This window comes from Myotis lucifugus, unplaced genomic scaffold (assembly GCF_000147115.1).
Source record: "Myotis lucifugus unplaced genomic scaffold, Myoluc2.0 scaffold_1352, whole genome shotgun sequence".
Classification (NCBI taxonomy): domain Eukaryota; kingdom Metazoa; phylum Chordata; class Mammalia; order Chiroptera; family Vespertilionidae; genus Myotis; species Myotis lucifugus.
In genome coordinates, this window is record NW_005872400.1 from 1 (window position 1) to 21,306 (window position 21,306).

Sequence of the window (21,306 nt, forward strand, 5' to 3'; positions counted from 1 at the left end):
TGACGGGGTTTTCTGGCTCTCCCCTGCAGGTTGAGGAAATTTTGGTGGGCATCCTGGAACGGCTCAAATTGCAGCTGGAGCCCAACACAAAGGAGGAGACCCTTCGGGCCCTGTGCTTGCTGGCAGGCAACTGCACCCACAGCGTTGTGCCCCTGCTGCTCAACAGGCCCCTCCCTTGGGATAGGTACCTCTCCCACACCCAGGAGCACACTCCATCCCAGTAAACCCTCCCCTGCTCCAACCCAAGCCCATGTTAAAAATCACTGCACAAGGATGCTTTCTTCTTGATGCCAATCAAACTTCATGTTCTTTGGCCAAGTCCTCTTGGGCCTCACTCCCACTAGAACCTGAGAACTGGCCCTTCATAGGCTCAGGACCAGATTGGTACTAGAATATGATTACCAGGGCCCATGACATAGCTGTCCCTGGCTCCTGCAGAACCATTTTGGCCCCATGGAGGTTGTTCGGCACCGAGCGAAAGACCACAATCAACGTCCTGCAGCTGCTGATAGGCATCCTGGAAAACCACTCCACAGAGGGCACGACGGAGAAAGCCCTAGAGCCCGAGGAGGTCAGCATGGGGAGGGCGGGCGGTGGGCAGAGGACTTATGTCTGGGACTTGCGTGCAGAACTGATGATTAAAGGGGTCAGTTGTTAGGGAGCAGTGAAGAGGAGACTGTTAACACTGGACTCACTAGTACTGCACATACGGTTAGCACTTGAACTTTGTACATCCAAGAACTCCATGATGTAGAAAGTGCAGGAATCAATCCCAGTTCATAGACAAGGAAACTGATGTTCAGAGTTAATCAGCTTTTTCTATCTCCTGATTTTGGGTCTGGCACCCATATTTCTGGGGGCCTGGCCAGGGGCATGCGGTGCTAGGCGCAGAGGATGAAGTTTGGTTGTCTGAAATGGGGTGGCCCAATTTATTTTCTGCTGAAAAATTAGAGTTGGTTCCCTTTTTGGTTTTAATATTTGGGAATAAAGAGAGAGCAGATTACATGTGTGTGGCCCCTCATTTCCCCAGGGATGAGCTGTGGGCTTTCAGTCTTTGGATGCTTCTTAGAAACCTCAGTCCTTTGGGCACTGACAGGGAGGGGCAGTGTGTGGGTTGTGGGACCATTTATGTCTTTACCAGACCTAGTCAATTCTGTTTCCTCCTTTCCATGTGTCTTCCCCAGGAGGCGTTTGCCTTGTGTGAGATGCTATCCGGGACTCTGTGCCGGGAGGCCATCCTGGAACTCTACCCCCGGCTATTGCTGGCTGTGTTATGTCATCTCTTCTGGGTGATTGAGCAAAAGATCCCCAAGAATATGGTGGTCTACAGGAAGGTTGGGGGCTCAGGCAAGACCTTGGACCCCACTAGGTAAGCCTAACCCTGGTGTGATGGAGAAATGAGGCTAGTCAACTCCAGAGGGCCCTGGACAGCTGGATGCCAATCCCCTAGGGAAGCTGAAGAAGAGACTGACAGCAGCACAGAGCTAGAATGTCGGTGTGGGTGCCCCAACATCACGTGCTGGAATGTCCCCACATATTTTCATGTTTCTCATTACCCTTTTCCTTGCATGCACTCTTATGCTTCACCCAGCGGTTCACATCTCTGTTCATGACTCGGCACATGAAAGATTCAATTCTCTCCGTGCTGCTGTGGCCATTCGAATCTGGATCACCTCTGGCTTAGCTTTGTCACTAACTGCGACATCTCGTGCAAGTCACTACTGCAGTTTAGGGTGTTGAACTCCTAAATAAGTGGTTGTCATTCCTTTTTAAATACCCACAGGGTATTCTATTCAAGTGAAATCTTACAGTAAAAAAATAAAGAAAACCAGTAAGCAGAGACATTCTGGTTAGGTGGGTGTGGAGGTGAAGAGGTATCCTAACCCTGCTACACTATGGAGAGCTGAATTTGAGCTGTGGCACTAGCACATCTCTATAGTCTCTTTTACAAGACTCTGTGGTTGGATGAGCACCAAGGCTGAAGGGGTGAGCAGACACAATTGGAGATGGGTTTCAGAGAGCCATGTGTTTTCATCAGCTGGAAAGCAGGATCCAGCTAGCCACCAGATTAGAGAACTGTCTCCTGGCTTGCCAGGACAAGGATGCAAACTAGGCCATAACACCTTGTCCATCCTTCTGTTCCGTTCTTTTCACAAACCTCGTGACGATTGGCCTTCAGTTGTGCCCTGGAGGTGGTGAAGCTTGTGTTCTTCGCAGCCGCATACGATGGAGTGGTGGTCTATGCAGATGAGCATAAGTGCTGGGATCATCTGTCCTCCTCTAAATTTTACTACAGAGGGATCATGGACCTGACAAGGTGGGACCATTTCCCCAGCATGCCCAATACCACTCTAGCCCCCAATCCCAATTTTCCAGGGTCCAGCACTCAAATACAGCAGCCTGTAACCCTCCCTTGCTCATCTCCCAGACCTCAGCCTTCACATTTTCCCTGTTCTGTGCATACTGTTCCCTTGCCACCTCCCCTCCACCACTGCCCACTCCCCACCCAGCAACTCTTGGCTTCCTCTGCCCCACCCAGTGGCATTGTGAAGAACTGTGATGCAGTCATGCTGCACCGAATTCTGAACCTTGCCAAGACCTTCCTTGACAGCGGAGATAATCATCGGAAGACCTTGGCCAGGGCCGTCTATGCACAGGTGAAAGCCTGGAGGGAGGACCACAGCCCTAGCCATTCATTCCCTGTAGCTGAGGAACATTTAACAGAAATGTTAAATAACTTGCCCCAGAAAGTGGAAAGAATAGAGAGTGCGGTTTGCTTCCGTGCCACTTCAGAGCCTGGTTAAAAAGAGGCAGGGGAAGCCTGGGGAGGAGATCAGGAATAGAGCATCGGCCTGCGGACTGAAATGTTCCCGGTTTGATTCTGATCAAGGGCATGTACCTTGGTGTCCACCATTGCCTTATACCAGTGATGGCGAACCTTTTGAGCTCGGAGTATCAGCATTTTGAAAAACCCTAACTTAACTCTGGTGCTGGGTCACATATAGAAATTTTTAAAAATATTTTTTATATTTCTGATATTTATTTTATATACTTAAATGCCATCAGCAGCATTATTACTCCCGGAATGATTTTAGGATCCCAGGATCTTGCCCAAAATGCTAATTGTTATCAGCGCTATCCACCATTGCCGTAGGCTCTACCCCATGTGCACAGATCGACTACTGCTCTCAACTGGTCACAGTTCTTACCTGCGGGGAGCTAGGGAAGCACCAGGTACCCATGACCTTTTCTCCATCCATGGTTATAGTAACCTTGTTTCCACAGCTCCTCTGGCATCGATCAGTGGCTCAGACTCTGGGACAAGACTTTGTGGGCAATCTAATCAAGTGGACCAAGGATCCCAACCTCATCATGAAAGAAATTGGACTCCGTGGAATCAGTAACCTGGCACTGCATCCAAGTCAAGTAAAAGTGGGGGGCCCAATGGGAATCAAATGTTAGTCTCTGAACCACTTAATTTATTTCCCTTGGGGTCTCTTAATTACCCAGAGCTTAGTAAATTTCCCAACCCCTCATCCTAGGGCAGTACAACATCCAGTTTACAGACTTACATAGCCTGGCCATCTGGCCTCCCAAACACCCTGAGCACCTTCCACTTCCTCTGCACATCCAGCCCCTAGATTCCCTAGGTCTGTTTCTTTTAGGCACCACTTGTTTTCTCAAAACCCTATCCCTGAAGTGTTGCATGATGCCCAGGTGGAAAATGATCTCTGCCTTCTTTCAAACAGTCAGAGTCTGTCAAGAGCCTGTTTCCATCCTTGCGAGACTTCCTGAAGAGTGAGGCACGGGTGACAGTTCAGGCAGTGAAGGCCCTACGGAACATCATCTACCATGGGCATGGAGAAGAGGTCAAGGCGATGTTCTGCAGCATCTCCAGGCATCTGCGTCCACTCATCAATGATGTATGGGTCTAAGTCCCTAGGATTAGTTGGGAACAGTATGGGCTGGGGCTGAAGGTGAACACTGGAAGCTGAATTAAGGGTACTGGGGTGGGGCTATGGGACTTGGTGGAAGGCTAAAATCACTGAGGGGCAGAAAAAAGGAGACTTGGCTACTTGAAGCAGTGCATTAGACAGGTGCAAAATTCAGTCCCTATTACATACAGATGAAGAACTCACCCACTTACTCTCTTACCACAAATTTCCTGAAGGAGCCACTGAAGGGGGAAATGTGACATACTGATGTAAAATTGGTTCTGACTCCAACGATCTTCTGCAAACTTGAAGAGTGGGGGAAGAACTCATTACTTTTACCCTCCTTCTAAACAACACAGAGACCCTAGAATTCTAGGAACCTTGTTACAAAACCCAAAGGCTCAGAAATCTGAACTACCCAGGCCAGTAAGAGCCCACTCCATGTCTCAGCCTCTTTACAGATCAGAGCCATTTTGAGTTGAAGGGACTTCACATCAGAGATGTATGCTTACTTACAGTATTCCTGTTCTGGCATGTATCAATTTTTAATATTTGAACCTTGGATTTGAATTATTTTTGTATCAGCCTCATAATCTCCAAGAGCCTGGACACTCACTCCATGATTCATCTATTTTTCAGTTACTTTTAAAACCCAACATGTATATTTGACTTGACAAAGCCTAAAAATCATCTTTACCCTTCATCCAAACAATATAAGAACCTTAGAAGCTTGATTACACTGCCCCCGTTTTATTAATTAATATTGTCTAGTAGTTTAGTTTCACATTCTTTGAAAATCCCCAAATGTAGTCTTTAACATAATCACCACCATTGCTGTTATGTTATACAGTCAATACTCATTTAGATTTTTCCCATATGTTGCTTACACATTTCTTCATTTACCTTTCCTTCTTATAGCTCTCTCCTCCCTTCTAGATTCATTTTCGTCTTTTTCTTTGTGTCTTCTCATTATTAATGTATGTTTTTTTCATTGCTTAAAGTATTACAAAGGGTATTACATCTTGACAATCCCCTGGCCTCCCCTACCCCCCAGTGTCTATGTCCATTGCTTATGCTTATATGCATGCATACAAGTCCTTCGGTTGATCTCTTACCACCCTCCCTCCTGCCCCCCAACACTCCCCGGCCTTCCCGCTGCAGTTTGACAATCTGTTTGAGGCAGCTCTGCCTCTGTATCTATTATTGTTCAAAAGTTTATAATGGTCTCTATTATCCATGAATGTGTGAGATCATGTGGTATTTTTCCTTCATTGACTGGCTTATTTCACTTAGCATAATGCTCTCCAGTTCCATCCATGCCGTTGCAAATGGTAAGAGTTCCTTCTTTTTTACAGCAGCATAGTATTCCATCGTGTAGATGGACCACTGTTTTCTAATCCATTCATCTACTGATGGGCACTTAGGCTGTTTCCAGATCTTAGCTATGGTGAATTGTGCTGCTATGAACATAGGGGTGCATATATCCTTTCTAATTGGTGTTTCTGGTTTCTTGGGATATATTCCTAGAAGTGGGATCACAGGGTCAAATGGGAGTTCCATTTCTAGTTTTTTGAGGAAACTCCATACTGTCTTCCATAGTGGCTCCACCAGTCTGCATTCCCACCAGCAGTGCACGAGTGTTCCTTTTTCTCCACATCCCCTCCAGCACTTGTCGTTTGTTGATTTGTTGATGATAGCCAGTCTGACAGGTGTGAGATGGTACCTCATTGTTGTTTTGATTTGCATTTCTCGGATGATTAGTGACTTTGGAAAACATATTTGCCAACGTCATATCTGATAAGGGCCTCTTTTGAAAGGTGTCTATTTAGGTCCTTTACCCATTTTTTGATTGGATTGTTTATCTTCCTTTTGTTAAGTTGTATGAGTTCCCTATAAATTTTGGAGATTAGGCCCTTATCAGATATGACGTTGGCAAATATGTTTTCCCATGCAGTGGGTTTTCTTGTTGTTTTGTTGATGGTTTCTTTTGCTGTGCAGAAGCTTTTTATTTTGATGTAGTCCCATTTGTTCATTTTCTCTTTAGTTTCAAGTGCCCTAGGGGTTGTATCAGTGAAGAAATTGCTTCGGCATATGTCTGAGATTTTGTTGCCTTTTGATTCTTCTAGAATTTTTATGGTTTCCTGTCGTACATTTAAGTCCTTTATCCATTTTGAGTTAATTTTTGTGTATGGTGTAAGTTGGTGGTCTAGTTTCATTTTCTTGTATATATCTGTCCAATTTTCCCAACACCATTTATTGAAGAGACTATCCTGGCTCCATTGTATGTTCTTGCCTCCTTTGTCAAATATTAATTGAGCATATTGGTTCGGGCCAATTTCTGGGTTCTCTATTCTATTCCATTGATCTATATGTCTGTTCTTGTGCCAGTACCAGGCAGTTTTGAGAACAGTGGCTTTGTATTACAGCTTGATATCTGGTATTGAGATCCCACCTACTTTGTTCTTTCTCAGGATTGCTGCAGCTATTCGGGGTCTTTTTTTATTCCAGATGAATTTTTGGAGAGTTCGTTATAGATCTGTGAAGTATGCTGTTGGTATTTTAATGGGAAGTGGGTTGAATTTATAGATTGCTTTGGGTAGTATGGACATTTTTCAGTGGATTTCTTTAATGTCTTCCATAGTTTTCTGTATGGTTCTTCTATCTCCTTGATTAAATTTATTCCTAGGTATTTTATTTTTGATGCAGTTGTAAATGAGATTGTTCTCTTTGGTTTACTGTCTGATAGTTTATTATTGGTGTATACAAATGCAACTGAAAAATCAAAAACAGGAAAAATGCAATAGAATTCTGAATATTTATTTTGTATCCTGATACCTTACTGAATTAATTTATAAATTTTAGTAGTTTTTTTTGTTGGAATCTTTAGGTTTCTCAATATAGAGTATCAAGTCATCTGCAAATAATGATAGTTTTATTTATTTCCAGTTTGGATGCCTTTTATTTCTTCTTGCTGTCTGATTGCAGTACTATGTTGCCTAAGAGTGGTGGAAGTGGACATCTCTGTCTTGTTTCTGATCTTTTAGTTTTTCCCTGTTGAGTTTGATGTTAGTTGCATGTTTATGACAGATGGCATTTATTATGTTATGGTATGTTCTGTCTATTTCTACTTTGCTGAGAGTTATTTTTAAATTATAATTTTGATGTGTCTTGGCGTGGTTCTCTTTGGGATTATCTTGCATAGGACGCTCTGTACTTCCTGGACTTGTGTGTCTTTTTCCTTCACAAATTAGGAAAGTTTTCCATCATTATTTCTTTAAATAGGTTTTTAATCCCTTGCTTTCTTTCTGCTCCCTGTGGTGCCCCTGATAATGCAGACGTTGGTATACTTGATGTTGTCCCAGAGGCCCCTTATAGCATTATCATTTTTTTAAAATTCTCTTTTAGCCCTGGCTCCTTCACTGAGCATCGGCCCATGAACAGAAGGGTTACAGGGTCAATTCTGGTCAAAGGTTCAATCCTAGGCCCTGGTTGGGGAGTGTACGGGATGCAACCAATCCATGTGTCTCTCTCACATCAATGTATCTCTCCCTCTGTCTCTAACATTCCCTTCCAACTCCCTCTAAAAATTACTGGATAAAATACCCTAGGATGAAGATTAACAACAACAAGAATTCTCTCTCTCTCTCTCTCTGTCTCTCTCTCTCTCTCTCTCTCTCTCTCTCTCTCTCCTTTTTTCATGCTCTGATTGGCTATTCTGTGCTACCTTATCTTCCATATTGCAAATTCAATCCTTTGCTTCATTTAGTCTATAGTTGGTTCCTCCTAGTGTATTCTGTATTTTTCACTGGTTCTTTTTTATAGTTTCTGTGTCCTATTACTTTCTTTTCTTGTTTCCACTGAGTTCATCCATTCTTCCCTGCGTTTATTGAGCATCCTTTTAACCATTGTTTTGAACTCTGTATTTAGTAGATTGCTTGCATTCATTGTTTTTAGTTCTTTTTCTGGGGATTCTCTGTTATTTTATTTGGGGTATGTTTCCTTGTATTCTCATGTTGGCTACCTCTCTGTATTTGTTTCATTGTATTAGGTAGATGTGCTATGTCTCCCAATCTTGGTATTTATTTCGTAGGTGTCCTGTGGGGCTTGGTAGTGCTGTCTCCCTGATCACTAGAGCAAGGTGTTCCAGGAGTGTGTTATGTGATCCTTCCTGTTGTAGTTGAGTCTTTTAAAAAAAGATTTTTAAATTTATTTTTGGAGAGAGAAGGGAGAAAGAGAGAGAAACATCAGTATGAGAGCAACATTGATCAGCTGCCTCCTGCACGCACCCCTAAAGGGATTGAGCCCACAATCTGGGCATGTGCCCTGGCCAAGAATTGAACTGGCAATCTTTCAGTTCTCAGGAAGACACCCAACCTACTGAAGGCCACAAGCCAGGGCTGTAGTTCAGCCTTATTGCTGTTGGTGTATCCATGTGTAGGGTTAACCTTCAGGCTGGCTGACTGTGAGGATTGAACCTGACCTCACTGTATGAGTTGCTGGGCAGGGACTAACCCCATGAAGTAGAATTCACCCCAGCAGGGTCTGGTATCTGCCAAAATCTTCCTTTCAATGTGCCACTTGTGGGGCTAATTGGGTTGTTCTCTAATGTGGTCTGAAGCCTGCCACCAGGTTCTGAGGCCTCTTGGGAGGGACTCTGGTGCTGGTGAATATCAGATGCTGCCTGTGACTGGCCCTGGGCTACCTGTTAGGATCTACAAACGATCCACATTTTGTGGCAGCCTCTGAAGGATAAGGGTGCATATGGGAGGAGCCAAAGTGCATGCCATGTCTGGCCTCCATCAGCACCAAACCCATGGGAGGGGTCAGCAAAAGTCCCAAGACACTCCAAGATATGCCTTTGCCTGCTGGCTTCCTGTTAGGCCCAATCACTGGAATTGCCTCTGGCAATATGCAAATTGAAGTAGGTTCTCATGTTGGGGCCAGTGGTATTCACCAGGTTGATACATATACTAACTTGAAGCCAGTACTGCTTCTGAGGCCACTCAGGAAATGTCTCATGGTACACCAAAGCCAGCTGCCAGCTGCCACCTGCATGGGGCCTCAGACATTTGTGGTTGGGTGGGTTCTGAGGGAGTCATCAGGGTAAGGCCAGCAGAGTTTATAGGGCTAAAACAGACCAATATTTGGTCATGTGGATAGAGAGCTTTGCACAGCAATGGTGGCTCCAGTCAGCATGTGAGGGGGAAAATGACCCTCACCCTAAAGCCACAGAACTTAGTCTCTGACATCCCGTTTGTCTGCCTACACATCCTAAAGATCCCTCCAAGAAAGTCTGCACTGCCAGCTCAGGCTGGCTGGTGGGAGCTTGGCAGGGCAGGGATACAGGTATTTGGGAGGGAGTACTAATGCATTCCACCACGTTGATGCCCCGTGGAGGGGAATGCTCAACCCAAGAAATATGGTATCTATGGACTGTGGTGGGGGAGGTATTCAACACAAGGACCCTGCTGGCTGTCCCTTTAGCTCTCCGTGAAGCCACACATCCCAGTCTCTCCCTGTATGACTCAGTCTGCTCTGAGCTACCTTCCCTCCGCTGGAGCCCATGGTGAGTGGCTGGAAATGACATTTTCTGCACTGACTTTTTAAGAGGGCTCCTGGGTTTCTGGCCGACTCCCTTCTCTCCCTAGTAGATGGAATCTCTGATGACTTTCACAGCCAGGAATTAGGTGGGTTTCTCTTCCTTTTGTGATGCTCCAGACTGGGGAGCCTGTGTTGGGTTGAGGCCGTTGCTCCTGACAGTGGACTTTGTAGGTGAAATATCTCTCCAGATTCTCTACTGCTGCACGTGTGGGGCCACCTCTTTTTGAGCCTCAGTCCATCCTACCAGTCTCCATGTGGCTTCTTCTATAAATCCTTGGTCATAAGACTTCTGTTCAGCTGGACTTCAATTGGTTACTTAGGTTGATTGTTCTAAAATTTAGTTGTACTTCTGGTTTGATTCTGGGAGGAGGTAAGTGTAACTTCCACCTACTCCACCACTGTATTGGATCCTGTTGTTGTTTTTTTAATTAAAATACTAACATTGAATCATCTCTCTGTTTAGCCATTATGTGCTTTGTGCAAAAAATAATTCAACTTGTTAAAATATCTGTTTTCTGTATCCTACCAATTCAGGAACTGTCTTGTCCCATCATGTCTGCTATTTAGTAAGTCCCTAGCTCATTATAGGTGCTTAAAAATATTTGTATACTTAAAATATACTATACTCTTGAAAGTGTATAAAGTTTAGCTGTTTGTGATCCTTGCTAATTAACACAAGCTAATATAGATTTAAACAATTATAGCATAACTAGGACAATTAATTTTTTTTTAAATTTGGCATTCTTGAGCTAAATCCCCAGAAGGAATAAAGTGATAGGTTGGAGATATGATCCACGACAGAACTGAAATTATAATCTTAGTTTGCCTAGCACAGTGCCATAACTCTAGGAGGCTTATTAGCTCTAGGGGCTAAAGAGATTTGCTCAGCTCCACAAATCATGTTGCCTTTTTAGTATGTAAATGCAGTGTCCTATGGATGTGAAAAATGAAATGTGTGTGTATGAAAGCCAAGCGAGGCAGGGTCAGAGGGAAACCATAGCCTCCTCATCTCCATTTTGCTCTTCATGGCAGGAGAGGGACCAGGTGAAGATCACAGCCGTCTCTGCCCTTAGGCACATGCTACATAGAGTCAACAAATTCAAGCCTGGATATGCCATCAAGAAACATCTGTACAGTTTTTTAGTCCCGCTGCTGCTTAGCTTAGAGGACAACAACACCGAGGTGGTCAAGGTACGGGTGATCTCTGTCCTGCCAACCTCAGCCTGACATAACCCCTTTCTGCTAGAGCACGGCCCCTTCCCTTTAGTCCTCTTTCATGAGCCTGGTCTGGGATCTGCATTCACTCTACACCAGTGGTTCTCAACCTTCTGGCTGTTTAAATACAGTTCCTCAGGTTGTGACCCAACCATAAAATTATTTTCGTTGCTACTTCATAACTATAATGTTGCTACTGTTATGAATCGTAATGTAAATATCTGATATGCAGGATGTTCTTAGGCGACCCCTGTGAAAGGGTCGTTCGACAGCCAAAGGGGTCGCGGCCCACAGGTTGAGAACCACTGCTCTACACCTCTTTGGTATCATTTTCCGGGCTGAATCTGAGCACTTTTACCCTCTATTGGGTGCCATCAGTCTTAGACAGATATGGTACCCCTCCCTGAAGTTATTTACATCTTTTCACACGATCAAGGCTCCTGATCCCAGCTACTAATCCCAACCAAACCCCTTGTGGACTAGTTTCATGGTCTGGCCTGGCTCTCCAGAATTATAGGAGGTAGACTTAGGATTTCCTTGTGTCCATCCCATAGGCCTGTGGAGCAGCCCTGACTGAGTGGACGAATGTGATTGGCTGGTCATCCTTCACACAGATGTTTCAGCATACCACCCTCAGTGATCACATGCAGGTGTTGGAAGAAACATGCAACCATTTGGTGAGTGAGAGTCTCTGAGGAAGCCGGTTGCATTCTGCATGCTATGGACTCACTGGCAGGCTCGGTGGGCAAAGAGGAGAGGGCTGACAGAAGATGTATTCTTTCCTTTCCTTGATTCTCATTCTTTCTCATCAGCAAACTTTGAGAACCCACATTTGGGATGCCAGTCCCTGGATCTCCATATTTGATCCTCTTAGCATCTCAAACTCTGCCTCAGAGGCTAGGGACATCGTGCAAGGTTAATAGATGCCAATGGGATAGAAGCTTTCTGGTTAGAGGAAGAGATATAGACAGGAGTCCTCAGGGCTTGAGATCAACAGTCATGGTGGTAATGGTCTGTAGCTTCAGTGACTTCAGTGAAGTCAAGAACAGGCCATAGAGCAGGAATCCTTGCTGAAAAGTAAACATTTAAGGGCTACGCGAGTAGGTGAGGAACTAAATGAGTAATTCTAATATTATGAATTTGAATGCCTTACATAGATAGAGCACTTTACCGTGTACACTTTAACATCCATTATCCCATTGGAGCCATTGGTAGGTTAGGCAGGTTTTATTTCAACACTTCAGATGAAAAAATTGAGGCCCGTGTCAGGGCCAGTATTCAAACATGGGTCTCCTGGCTCTACATCAGTTGTTTTCTCCCCTTTTTTTTAAAAAAATATATTTTATTGTGGTTTTTTTTTTTACAGAGAGGAAGGGAGAGGGATAGATAGTTAGAAACATCGATGAGAGAGAAACATCGATCAGCTGCCTCCTGCACACTCCCCACTGGGGATGTGCCCACAACCAAGGTACATGCCCTTGACCAGCATTGAACCTGGGACCCTTGAGTCCACAGGCCGATGCTCTATCCACTTAGCCAAACCAGTTAGGGCTGTTTTCTCCCTTATCATGTTGGTACCAAGGAGGAAAATTCTCTTTATGAACTTTCTGCTGAGGCTGCACTTTTGCTGGGGTGGGGGTATCTGAGTGTATAGGTTCAAATCCTTTAAGCCAGTGATTCCCAAAGTGGGCGCTACCGCCCCCGGTGGGCGCTGCAGCGATCCAGGGGGGCAGTGATGGCCACAGGTGCATTTGGGGGCGATGAGTAACTGCTATTAAAATTAAAAAAATTAATTTCCAGGGGCTGAGTAATATTTTTTCTGGAAAGGGGGCGGTAGGCCAAATAAGCTTGGGAACCACTGGTTTAAGCTGACTGAAGACAGAAAATGCTGCTGCTTGTGGACAAGGTGATAGGGCCAAGGCTGCAAGACGGTCTTCAGTCGAGTTCCCAGCAACCCTCCTCTCCTTGTCAGCATTACTCCTCTTTGACTTCACAGGTGAATACATGCAAAATACAATTAGTGGGGGAGTTACTGTTTCAGAGCTTCAGCTTCTTGAAGAGCTCCGAGTCCTTCCTACGGACAGCTGCAGTCCATTTCATAGGTAAGGTGGTCCCTCCTGTCAATTCCTCCCTTCTCTCCAGCAGGAAAGCCCTCCTTGACCTTTCACTAAAGGGCAAAGCCAGAACCATGGTATGATGAAGTTGGTTACATCCTTTCCTAGCTCTGACCTGATTTGAGATGTGCTGTCAGCCTCCAAAATTTGTGTTAGAAATGCCTGGGGAGGAGGAGTAAGCTATCTGCCTTTGTCCTGGATTGTGTGCATCTACCCACTTTGTCAGCATGCTGCTTTGTGAGGAAGAGAAATGTACACATTTGGAAGGAAAAAGCTGTTGCTTCAACTGGAACCCCATGGATTTCCCAAAATATTTTTTGTTTTAAACCATAACAGTATGTGTTTATGTTAGAAAGCATAACATATTCAGACTGGCTGAAAGAAGACAATGAGTAATGCCAGAACTTACATCATTTGGATTTAACCACTACTAACACCATAGAATTATTTTTCTTAAAAATATGCTACACACACACACACACACACACACACACACAGCACTTTAAAAAATATGTTTTTAATTGATTTTAGAGAGAGTAGAAGGGAGAGAGAGAATCATTGATTGGCTGCTTCCTTCATTGTCCCTACTGGGGATTGAGCCCACAAGCCAGGTAATTGAACCATAATCTCTTGGTTCCTGGATCGATGCTCAATCACTGACCCACTGGAGCAGAGCTATAGAACTTTCATTTATTTGATTATTGTAAATATTTTTATTGATTTTTTACAGAGAGGAAGGGAGGGGGATAGAGATTTAGAAACATCCATGAGAGAGAAACATTGATCAGCTGTCTCCTGCACACCCCCTACTGGGATGTGCCCACAACCAAGGTACATGCCCTTGACCAGAATGGAACCTGGGAGCTTTCAGTCCGCAGACCAATGCTCTATCCACTGAGCCAAACCAGTTAGGGAAACTTTTAAAAAAGAAACTTTGGTACACAGCTCTATCACAAATACATGTATTACTTACTCATCAACATTATATTTAATGACTACATAATATTAATTTTATTGTATAATGGATTTATGAAACCAGTCCTTATTTTTGAATATTGAGACTGTGTTATCTTTTGTTTTTATAGACAGGGACATAGTGGTTAAATCTCTGCATGTCATCATGATTATTTTGTTAAGATACATTGCTTAAAAGTAGAGTTCCTGGACTCAAAGGGTATGCAGAATTTTAAGGATTTGGAACTGCCTTCTAAAAAGTTAGATTCATTTTCTCTTGTCACCAGTATGTACATGAGTATCCATTTCGCCAAACATTTGGCAACCCTAGGTAATATGTTTTTAAAATCATTACCAATTTGATAGGTGAAAACAAAGAAGCTTGTTGTTTTGGTTAATTTTTTTTTCAATCAACAGCTAGGTTATGTATTTTGTCCTGTTTATTGCCCATCCATATTTTATTTTTGCAAATTATTGCCTTGTGCCCCCAGTCCATCTTCTGTTGGTGTAGGAGCCCCATGAAGTTTAACATCCTTGGCGCAGGCTCCACTTATCACCTGGGTCACAGCTGCTCTGAGGGCTGTTCTTTCACTAGGACACTGACATGTAGCCAGCAAGGCTTCTCTTACATACATTCCTTGCTAAAATCATTTTATAAATGTCCTTGTCACTACTGAGCCTGGGGAAAGGGATGGCCCAAAGGCTCAGGAATTCTGGATGGACTTTACATCTGTTCTGTCTTTAGCATTAATAGCTAAGAAGATAAACCTGCATTCCATACATGAGGATGATGTGCAGCTGTTACGAAATGGTGAGTCTGGGCCTCGCACCTGGGTTCTGGGTTATATAAGGGGATGGTGCAAGATAGAAATTAGGAAGAGGCAATTCCTGACATACATGTGACATTATTTTAAAAGTTTACTCTTACCAGTATAAATGTTATACTAAAAGTTTAAGTGAAGAGAAGTAAGAGAAAGATAAGATTATTTATCATCATACCAGTTATATAAAAGCACTGCTAACAATACGTTTTGTCACTGCCCCTCTGTCCTGTGCTCTGGGCTGACCCTGCAGAGGAGTGTAAAGCAGACATGGTTCCTTTCCCCCTGAAGAACATGCAGTTTTGTGTTCTTTTTTACTGCCTTAAAATATTTTAAAATTAATTTATACTTATAGAGCCCTTGATATATTAATATTTAAGTTATTTCAATTTTTTTGCTATTCAAACAATGCTACCATGAACATTCTTATATATGCCTCCTCATATACAAGTGTAATTCTTACTCCAGACTAGATACTAAAAACTCGACTTTTATCATGCATGTTGAACTTAACCAAGTTTAAAGTACAACATTTTAATCTTTCCTACTATGTTGACATGAATTTCAATCACCGCCTTTCCCAATTACAGGCTTTTATTAACCAATATATTAGTTCCGTTTGTAAAATCATAATTTATATGCTATGATTATTATTGTTATTTTATACAAACCATAGATTTACAAAGTGTTATATGCTCACCATTTTTGTTTTGTTTTGTTTCTCTGACCATCCCTCAGGGGTCATTTTTCTCCATCCTTCTAGAAGTAACCTTTTAGAAGTTTCTTTAGTGCTGGTATCTTTTAAAAAAATCCTCACTGGAGGATATGTTTATTGCCTTCAGAGGGAGAGAGGGAGGGAGGGAGGGTGGGAGGGAGGGAGGCAGGGAGAGAGAGAGAGAGAGAGAGAAACATTCATCGGTTGCTTCCCGTACATGCCCCGATAGGGGATGGAACCTGCAACCTTTTGGTGTAGGGAATGACACTCTAACCAACTGAGCCACCTGGCCAGGGCTAGTGCTGGTATCTTTTTTTTTACACACTTTTTATTAATTTTTTTTATTAAGTTATTGCATATTAGTGCTGGTATCTTGATAATATACTGTCTTAGATTTTGTTTTGTTTGTATAAATTTCTTCTTACCCTCATCCTTACAAGATAGCTTTACTAGTTTTAAAATTCTACACCAACAATTAATTTCTCTCAGCATTTTGAAGACATTGTGCTATTATTTCCTGGCTTTCTTTGTTGCTAACTAGAAGCCTGCTATTCTAGTTTTTTTTCCTTTGTAGGTAATCTCTCCTTTTCCTGTGGCTGTTTTAAGATATTTTAAAGTGTTATTTAAAAGTATAGAGAATCTATCTAATAAAGAGGAAATATGCTAATTGACCCTCATGCCATTGCAAAGATGGCAGTGTCCACAGCCAATGAGGAGGGAATATGCTAATTGATTGCCCTGTGGCACCCACAGCCATAAGATGGTGGCACCCACAGCTATAAGATGGCAGTGCCCAGTCCCCTCAGCCCCGCCAGGGCGGCAGGCGCGCATCAAGGCTGAGCCTGCCCTCAGTGGGCATGGCTGCTCCACGTGCCTGCTTCCGGAGACCCCCAGTCCCCTCAGCGCCCCAGCTTCCCAGGTCCAGCCCGAGACTCAAATATCCAGGGCTAGCCGAAGCTTATGCTGCTGGCAGGGGCAGCAGCAGAGGTGTGATGGGGTGTTGCCTTCCCCTTATCGCCGGGTCACCTCCCACACCTGAGGGCTCCTGGACTGTGAGAGGAGCCCCCTCCAGTGCATGAATTTTCTTGCACTGGGCCCCTAGTAATATAGTAACAGGTACCCATACCCCAATTTCAAGACGTAGCAATTCGTGGTCACCTTTTCTTTTTTAAAAGATATGTGGTTTGTTCTTGTTGTTTTTTATTTCAGAAAGAGGAAGGGAGAGGGAGAGGGAGAGGGAGAGGGAGAGGGAGATAGAAACATCAATGATGAGAATTATCAATCAGCTGCCTCCTGTACGCCCCCTACTGGGGATTGAGCTCACAACCAGGCATGTGCCCTGACCAGGAATCGAACAGTAACCCCCTGGTTCATGCGTCAATGCTGAACTACTGAGCCATGTTGGCCAGGTCTCCATTATTCTTAATCTTACCAAAGTCCTAAAAAAGAGGTAGGGAATGGAAGTTGGTAGTGTGGAGAAAGAGGAGCTGCTATTCCCAGTGTCTATCAGAAGAGAAAGTTTTACCTCACCTTTCAAAACCCTTTGTTCCCTTCAGTCCCTGAAGAGCCACACCTATGTTTTATATAGGATGTACTTCTGCTGACTCCCTGCCATTGCTCTCTAGTAATTACATTTGTTAAGTATTGAAAACCTACTGTATACTATGTACTATTCTAAGCATGACATACTGCAGTGAACAAAACTGATAACCTATCCTTCATGCAGTTTACATTCTAGTCGGGAAGGGAGGAATACCCCCTCAACAAATACATAGATGTTACATAAGCACTGTGGAGGTCACTATCTCCATAAGGCAAGGGGTAAGAAGGGCCGGAGTGGGGCCCGGGGTACCCCTCCGCTATGGGACATTTAAGCAGAGAGCCGGAGGAAATGAGGGAGTGAACCCTATGACTCTTTGAGGGATAAGCACTTGGCATGTTCAAGGGAGAACAAGAAGATCAATGTGATGGCATGGGGTGAGCAAAAGGCAGGGCAGGAGGTGATGAGATCAGAGAACAGCAGTGGGGCCACGTTGATGCGGCCTTTAGCCATGGTAAAGATTTAGGGTTTTACCTGAGTGTAGGGTGCAGCATTGAACACAGTTCTTAACTCTGCTAATGGACACTGGGAAGAGTTTAGGTAGCTTGTGATCAATGGTGGGTGGTCGAATTCATTCCAGGACCAAATGGAAAGGATTTTTGAATTACTTATTCTTCACTATTTTTCATACCACAGTTTCCTTCCTTGATGTAGAGACAAGATGAAGAGAATGTTTGCTTTTCTAGCTCCTGTTCCTATGTCTCAGCCCTTTTGTAGTTGAGAGTGTTATGTGTTTGTCTGAAAGTCCTGGCATGAATGCCACAGGCTTGCTGTTCTGGTGTTGCAGATGCCTATCCTCAGGGGCTTTGCCCTCCGGTTTGAGCCCAGTTAGAGTTTCCTGGTGCCTGCTGTGAGGTAATATTTGAGGGATGCTGTTTGTGAGGTAGTGGTGGAATCCTGTCTCAGAGGAAATGCCTAGCAGACAACTGGAGATAGACAAGTCCTTGTTTTCTTTATAGCTTTGTCCAGAGAGTAAAATGGTAAATGACTTCTAAGGGTACTTTCTTCCACAAAGTCTGCATTACTCAGACCACTTTCACATACTAGATCTCTTGATAATGAGCCATGTGAACTTGGGCCAGTTACTTTGCCTCTGTGCCTGTTTCTCCATTGGCATCATGAGGATAATAGTGCTGATCTTGAACATTGTTTTGATGATTGAACACAAAACATGGGAAGCACTGAGCTTTGCTGGGCACATAGATGTCCCAGAAAACATCTGTGTTGAAGTGACTCAGGCTTCTGGGCCAGGGGAGGGGTGGTATTGGGAGGGCAGGTAGGGAGTATATTTGTAGCTAAGGGAGTATATTTGTTGCTTCCCAGAGAGAAGCCATGCTACTCCTAGCACATTAACCATCAGCTGGTAGCATCTGCCCTCTGAGGGCTTGATCCTGGCTTCAGTTCTGGCTCTGACATTTTATATGCTGGCTGCCTTCTTTTAGGTTTTACAGTGTAGTAGATACCTATTCCAGCTACCATAGTTCAATTTCATAGTTCAATTTCAGGGAAAGTATATCCAGAATGGAAATCTTGGACTCCTAAGTCTATCAGCCTCTTCCCACCCAGCCCCCTAGAAAGATGCCCTAATACCTAGATAGGAGGAAATTTTTCCCAAGGAAAATACTTCTAATTACACTTCCACCCATATGTAGTTCTGAGCAAACCTGTGGTTGAGAAGTGGTTCTTTAAAGGATTGTATATTTTTCTAGATAGTGCAAGCCCAACTCTCCCTTTTTCTATTCTAAATTGGATCAACATGAAGATGTAGACTTTGATGGGTCTGGTTGGCTTTTAGATTTGTTGAGCCCACATTCTTTCTGTCCTTTTTCTCCTTTGCAATACTAGTAAGTAATTTCCTGTCTCCATCCCTCTGTTCCCCCTCAACTCTAAACTATGCGCCCCTATTCTTTAACTGGACCACTTTGACAGCTCCTGACATCCTGTTCCTCTCTCTACACTACTTTCCATGCAGCAGCCAGGAACTCCTTGAAACATGTACACTGGATCATAGCACGATTTTGCTTAAACCCCTTCAGTGGCTCTCCACTGCTCTTTGGGTCAAAGTTTGGTCCCTTACCCTGGGTCACAGGCCCTGAGAAGTCTGGCTTCTGACTTCTCTCCACCCCTAGCCTACATCATGTCCCCCTCACTAAAAGGGGCAGCCACACTGGCTATTTTCTGCAGGATGATGCGATCCCTGCCTCCACTGGGATACTTTCTGCCCTCGATCTTCATGGGGCTGCCTTGGAGGCTGGCTCCCATTCTTTGCATCCCAGCTCAAATGTCACCTTCTCAGAGAGGCATTCCCTGACTGGCCTATCTAAAGGGGTCCTTCCCAATTAGCTGTTCTCATCATCCTGTTAAATTTACTTCTTTGCACTTAATTTATATTTTCTTTTTTCCTCCACTAGAATATTAAGTTCTATTTAAATAAATATCTATTTTTATTGATTTCAGAGAGGAAGGGGAAGGGAGAGGGAGGGAGAGATAAAAACATCAATGATGAGAATCATTGATTGGCTGCCTCCTGCATGCCCCACACTGGGGATCGAGCCTGAAACCTGGGCAGGTGCCCTGACCAGGAATCAAACCGTGACCTCCAGGTTCATATATTGATGCTTAACTACCGAGCTGCACCGGCTGGGCTAGAATGTTCTTGACTGTGGGGAATGTCTTTCTTATTCACTACTATATCTCTAGGAAGTTGCATATGCCTCTTTCCCTTACACACACTTGGTCAGAACTTAGTTATATGACCACACCTAGCTGCAAGGGAGGATGGGATATATAGTCTTTGTTTATGGCACAGTGCATGATGATAGTACTGTAAATCTCAATTAAGAGTTGTTGATCATTGTTTATAACAGTGAAAAATGGAAAGCAGCCTTATTGTTCATTAATAAGGTATTGATCAAAGAAATTATGATAGAATCATGTGATTGGATATTAAGTTATATGGGGAAATATTTTATGGGGAGAAAAATGTAAATCCTATTTTTGTAAAACAAAGTGTCTATGTTAGATATTTAAGAAATACTGCAAGGACAGGTATGAAAATATCATATTTTCTTTTCGGGGTGAGTGCTTTTTTTTCCTTTCCTTTTAAAAAAACAATTTGTATTTAAACATTTTCTATAGTCAAACAATAGCACTATTACAATGACACAAAGTTATTCTAAATGAAGTTATATTATAATGTGACAAGTGGGTGGAAAACAATGGTGTTTGGGTAAACAGTTTTTGGAGCTTGAGAATCTGAGTTGACTTCCTTTCTGGTTTCAGCTCTTGAAAGTTTGAAGAATGATCCTGTGGAATCTATCCAGATTCTGGTGACTACTCTTCTTCAAAATATTGAGGAATATGTTAATCCTGAGGACAGCTCTACTTCCATTATAAGTACTCGCTTCTTCCGATTATGTGGCAGGAAAGCCCGAAAAAGAAAGAGGCACCTATTTAAGACTGTCAGACAGGAAGGAGATAATGATACTGATCGGCCCAGGAATTGGCTCCTAGGCCCTCTAAATTTACTGTGGAACTGGTGCAAGGGAGGGTAAAAAATACTCGCCTTATAATAGGCAACTTAGAAAAGTCAACACAGTCACAAGAACCAAAGTCTGAAAGTCTCCCTGATGAAACTGAATTGATCCCCAAACAAGTTGCTCCTGAGTCACTGTGAACATTTAGAACTGGTGGCTAAAGCCTTTTCCAGTTGTTTATTCGGATGTCAGTGCTGGACTCTGCGTAGTCTCTCCCACCTTTTTTCCAACTGGGTGGGCGACTTTGGTTTAACCCCAAATAGGTAGTTTTGATCTTAGAAGATATAGTATATTCCTTGTTCTCTATCTCCCCTAGGGTATTGTTAGCTATCAGTATATACATTTTTAAATAAATGTTATTTTTTCATCCTAAACAAAATGGCTTCCATCTTAGTTTCGGGGGTTAGGGCGTAAACCTGAGTGACAGCAACAGCTCTGGAAGCAGTTCCTTCCACCTTCAGGCAAAGTTTCAAATGGCAAAAGGGAGGAGTAGGGTGGTAGAATCACAGGGCACCTAGTTTTCAATCTTTCCCTCACCTCTTCACAGGTTGCAGGAAATTCACATGCTTGACACATTTCCACGGGTGTATTCAGATTTCAGGTTAGAGGATAAAAGGCGGGCTGTGGTTTACATACAGTGGAGCAGCAATAACTCTAACTCTCTCGCTCAGAAAGCACATCCAATAACCATGAAAGCACATACTGTTTAGATAATTTTCAGTCCATTCTAATTTATTTTTATTTTTAAAAAAATATATTTTATTGATTTTTTACAGAGAAGAAGGGAGAGAGATAGAGAGTCAGAAACATCGATG

The 21,306-nt window shown here is 43.4% G+C and overlaps 1 protein-coding gene across 1 annotated transcript; it reads left to right on the plus strand.

The window, feature by feature from the left end:
• The first annotated feature begins 40 nt into the window (after positions 1–40).
• Positions 41–20,851, plus strand: LOC106695465 (maestro heat-like repeat-containing protein family member 1). Its single transcript, XM_023748389.1, has 12 exons — positions 41–184; positions 439–571; positions 1,185–1,369; positions 2,180–2,317; positions 2,540–2,657; positions 3,286–3,426; positions 3,750–3,923; positions 10,569–10,727; positions 11,306–11,428; positions 12,748–12,853; positions 14,565–14,630; positions 20,238–20,851. Exons 3-12 carry the CDS (start codon positions 1,206–1,208, stop codon positions 20,507–20,509), a joined length of 1,461 nt encoding a protein of 486 aa, XP_023604157.1. The 5' UTR covers positions 41–184; positions 439–571; positions 1,185–1,205; the 3' UTR covers positions 20,510–20,851.
• Positions 20,852–21,306: the final 455 nt, after the last annotated feature.

Coding starts and splice junctions, on each gene's coding strand:
- LOC106695465 (XM_023748389.1), top strand. CDS start 1,206: ATGCTATCCGGGACTCTGTGCCGGGAGGCCATCCTGGAACTCTACCCC. Junction 2,318..2,539: donor GGGATCATGGACCTGACAAG/GTGGGACCATTT, acceptor TGCCCCACCCAG/TGGCATTGTGAAGAACTGTG. Junction 10,728..11,305: donor ACAACACCGAGGTGGTCAAG/GTACGGGTGATC, acceptor TCCATCCCATAG/GCCTGTGGAGCAGCCCTGAC.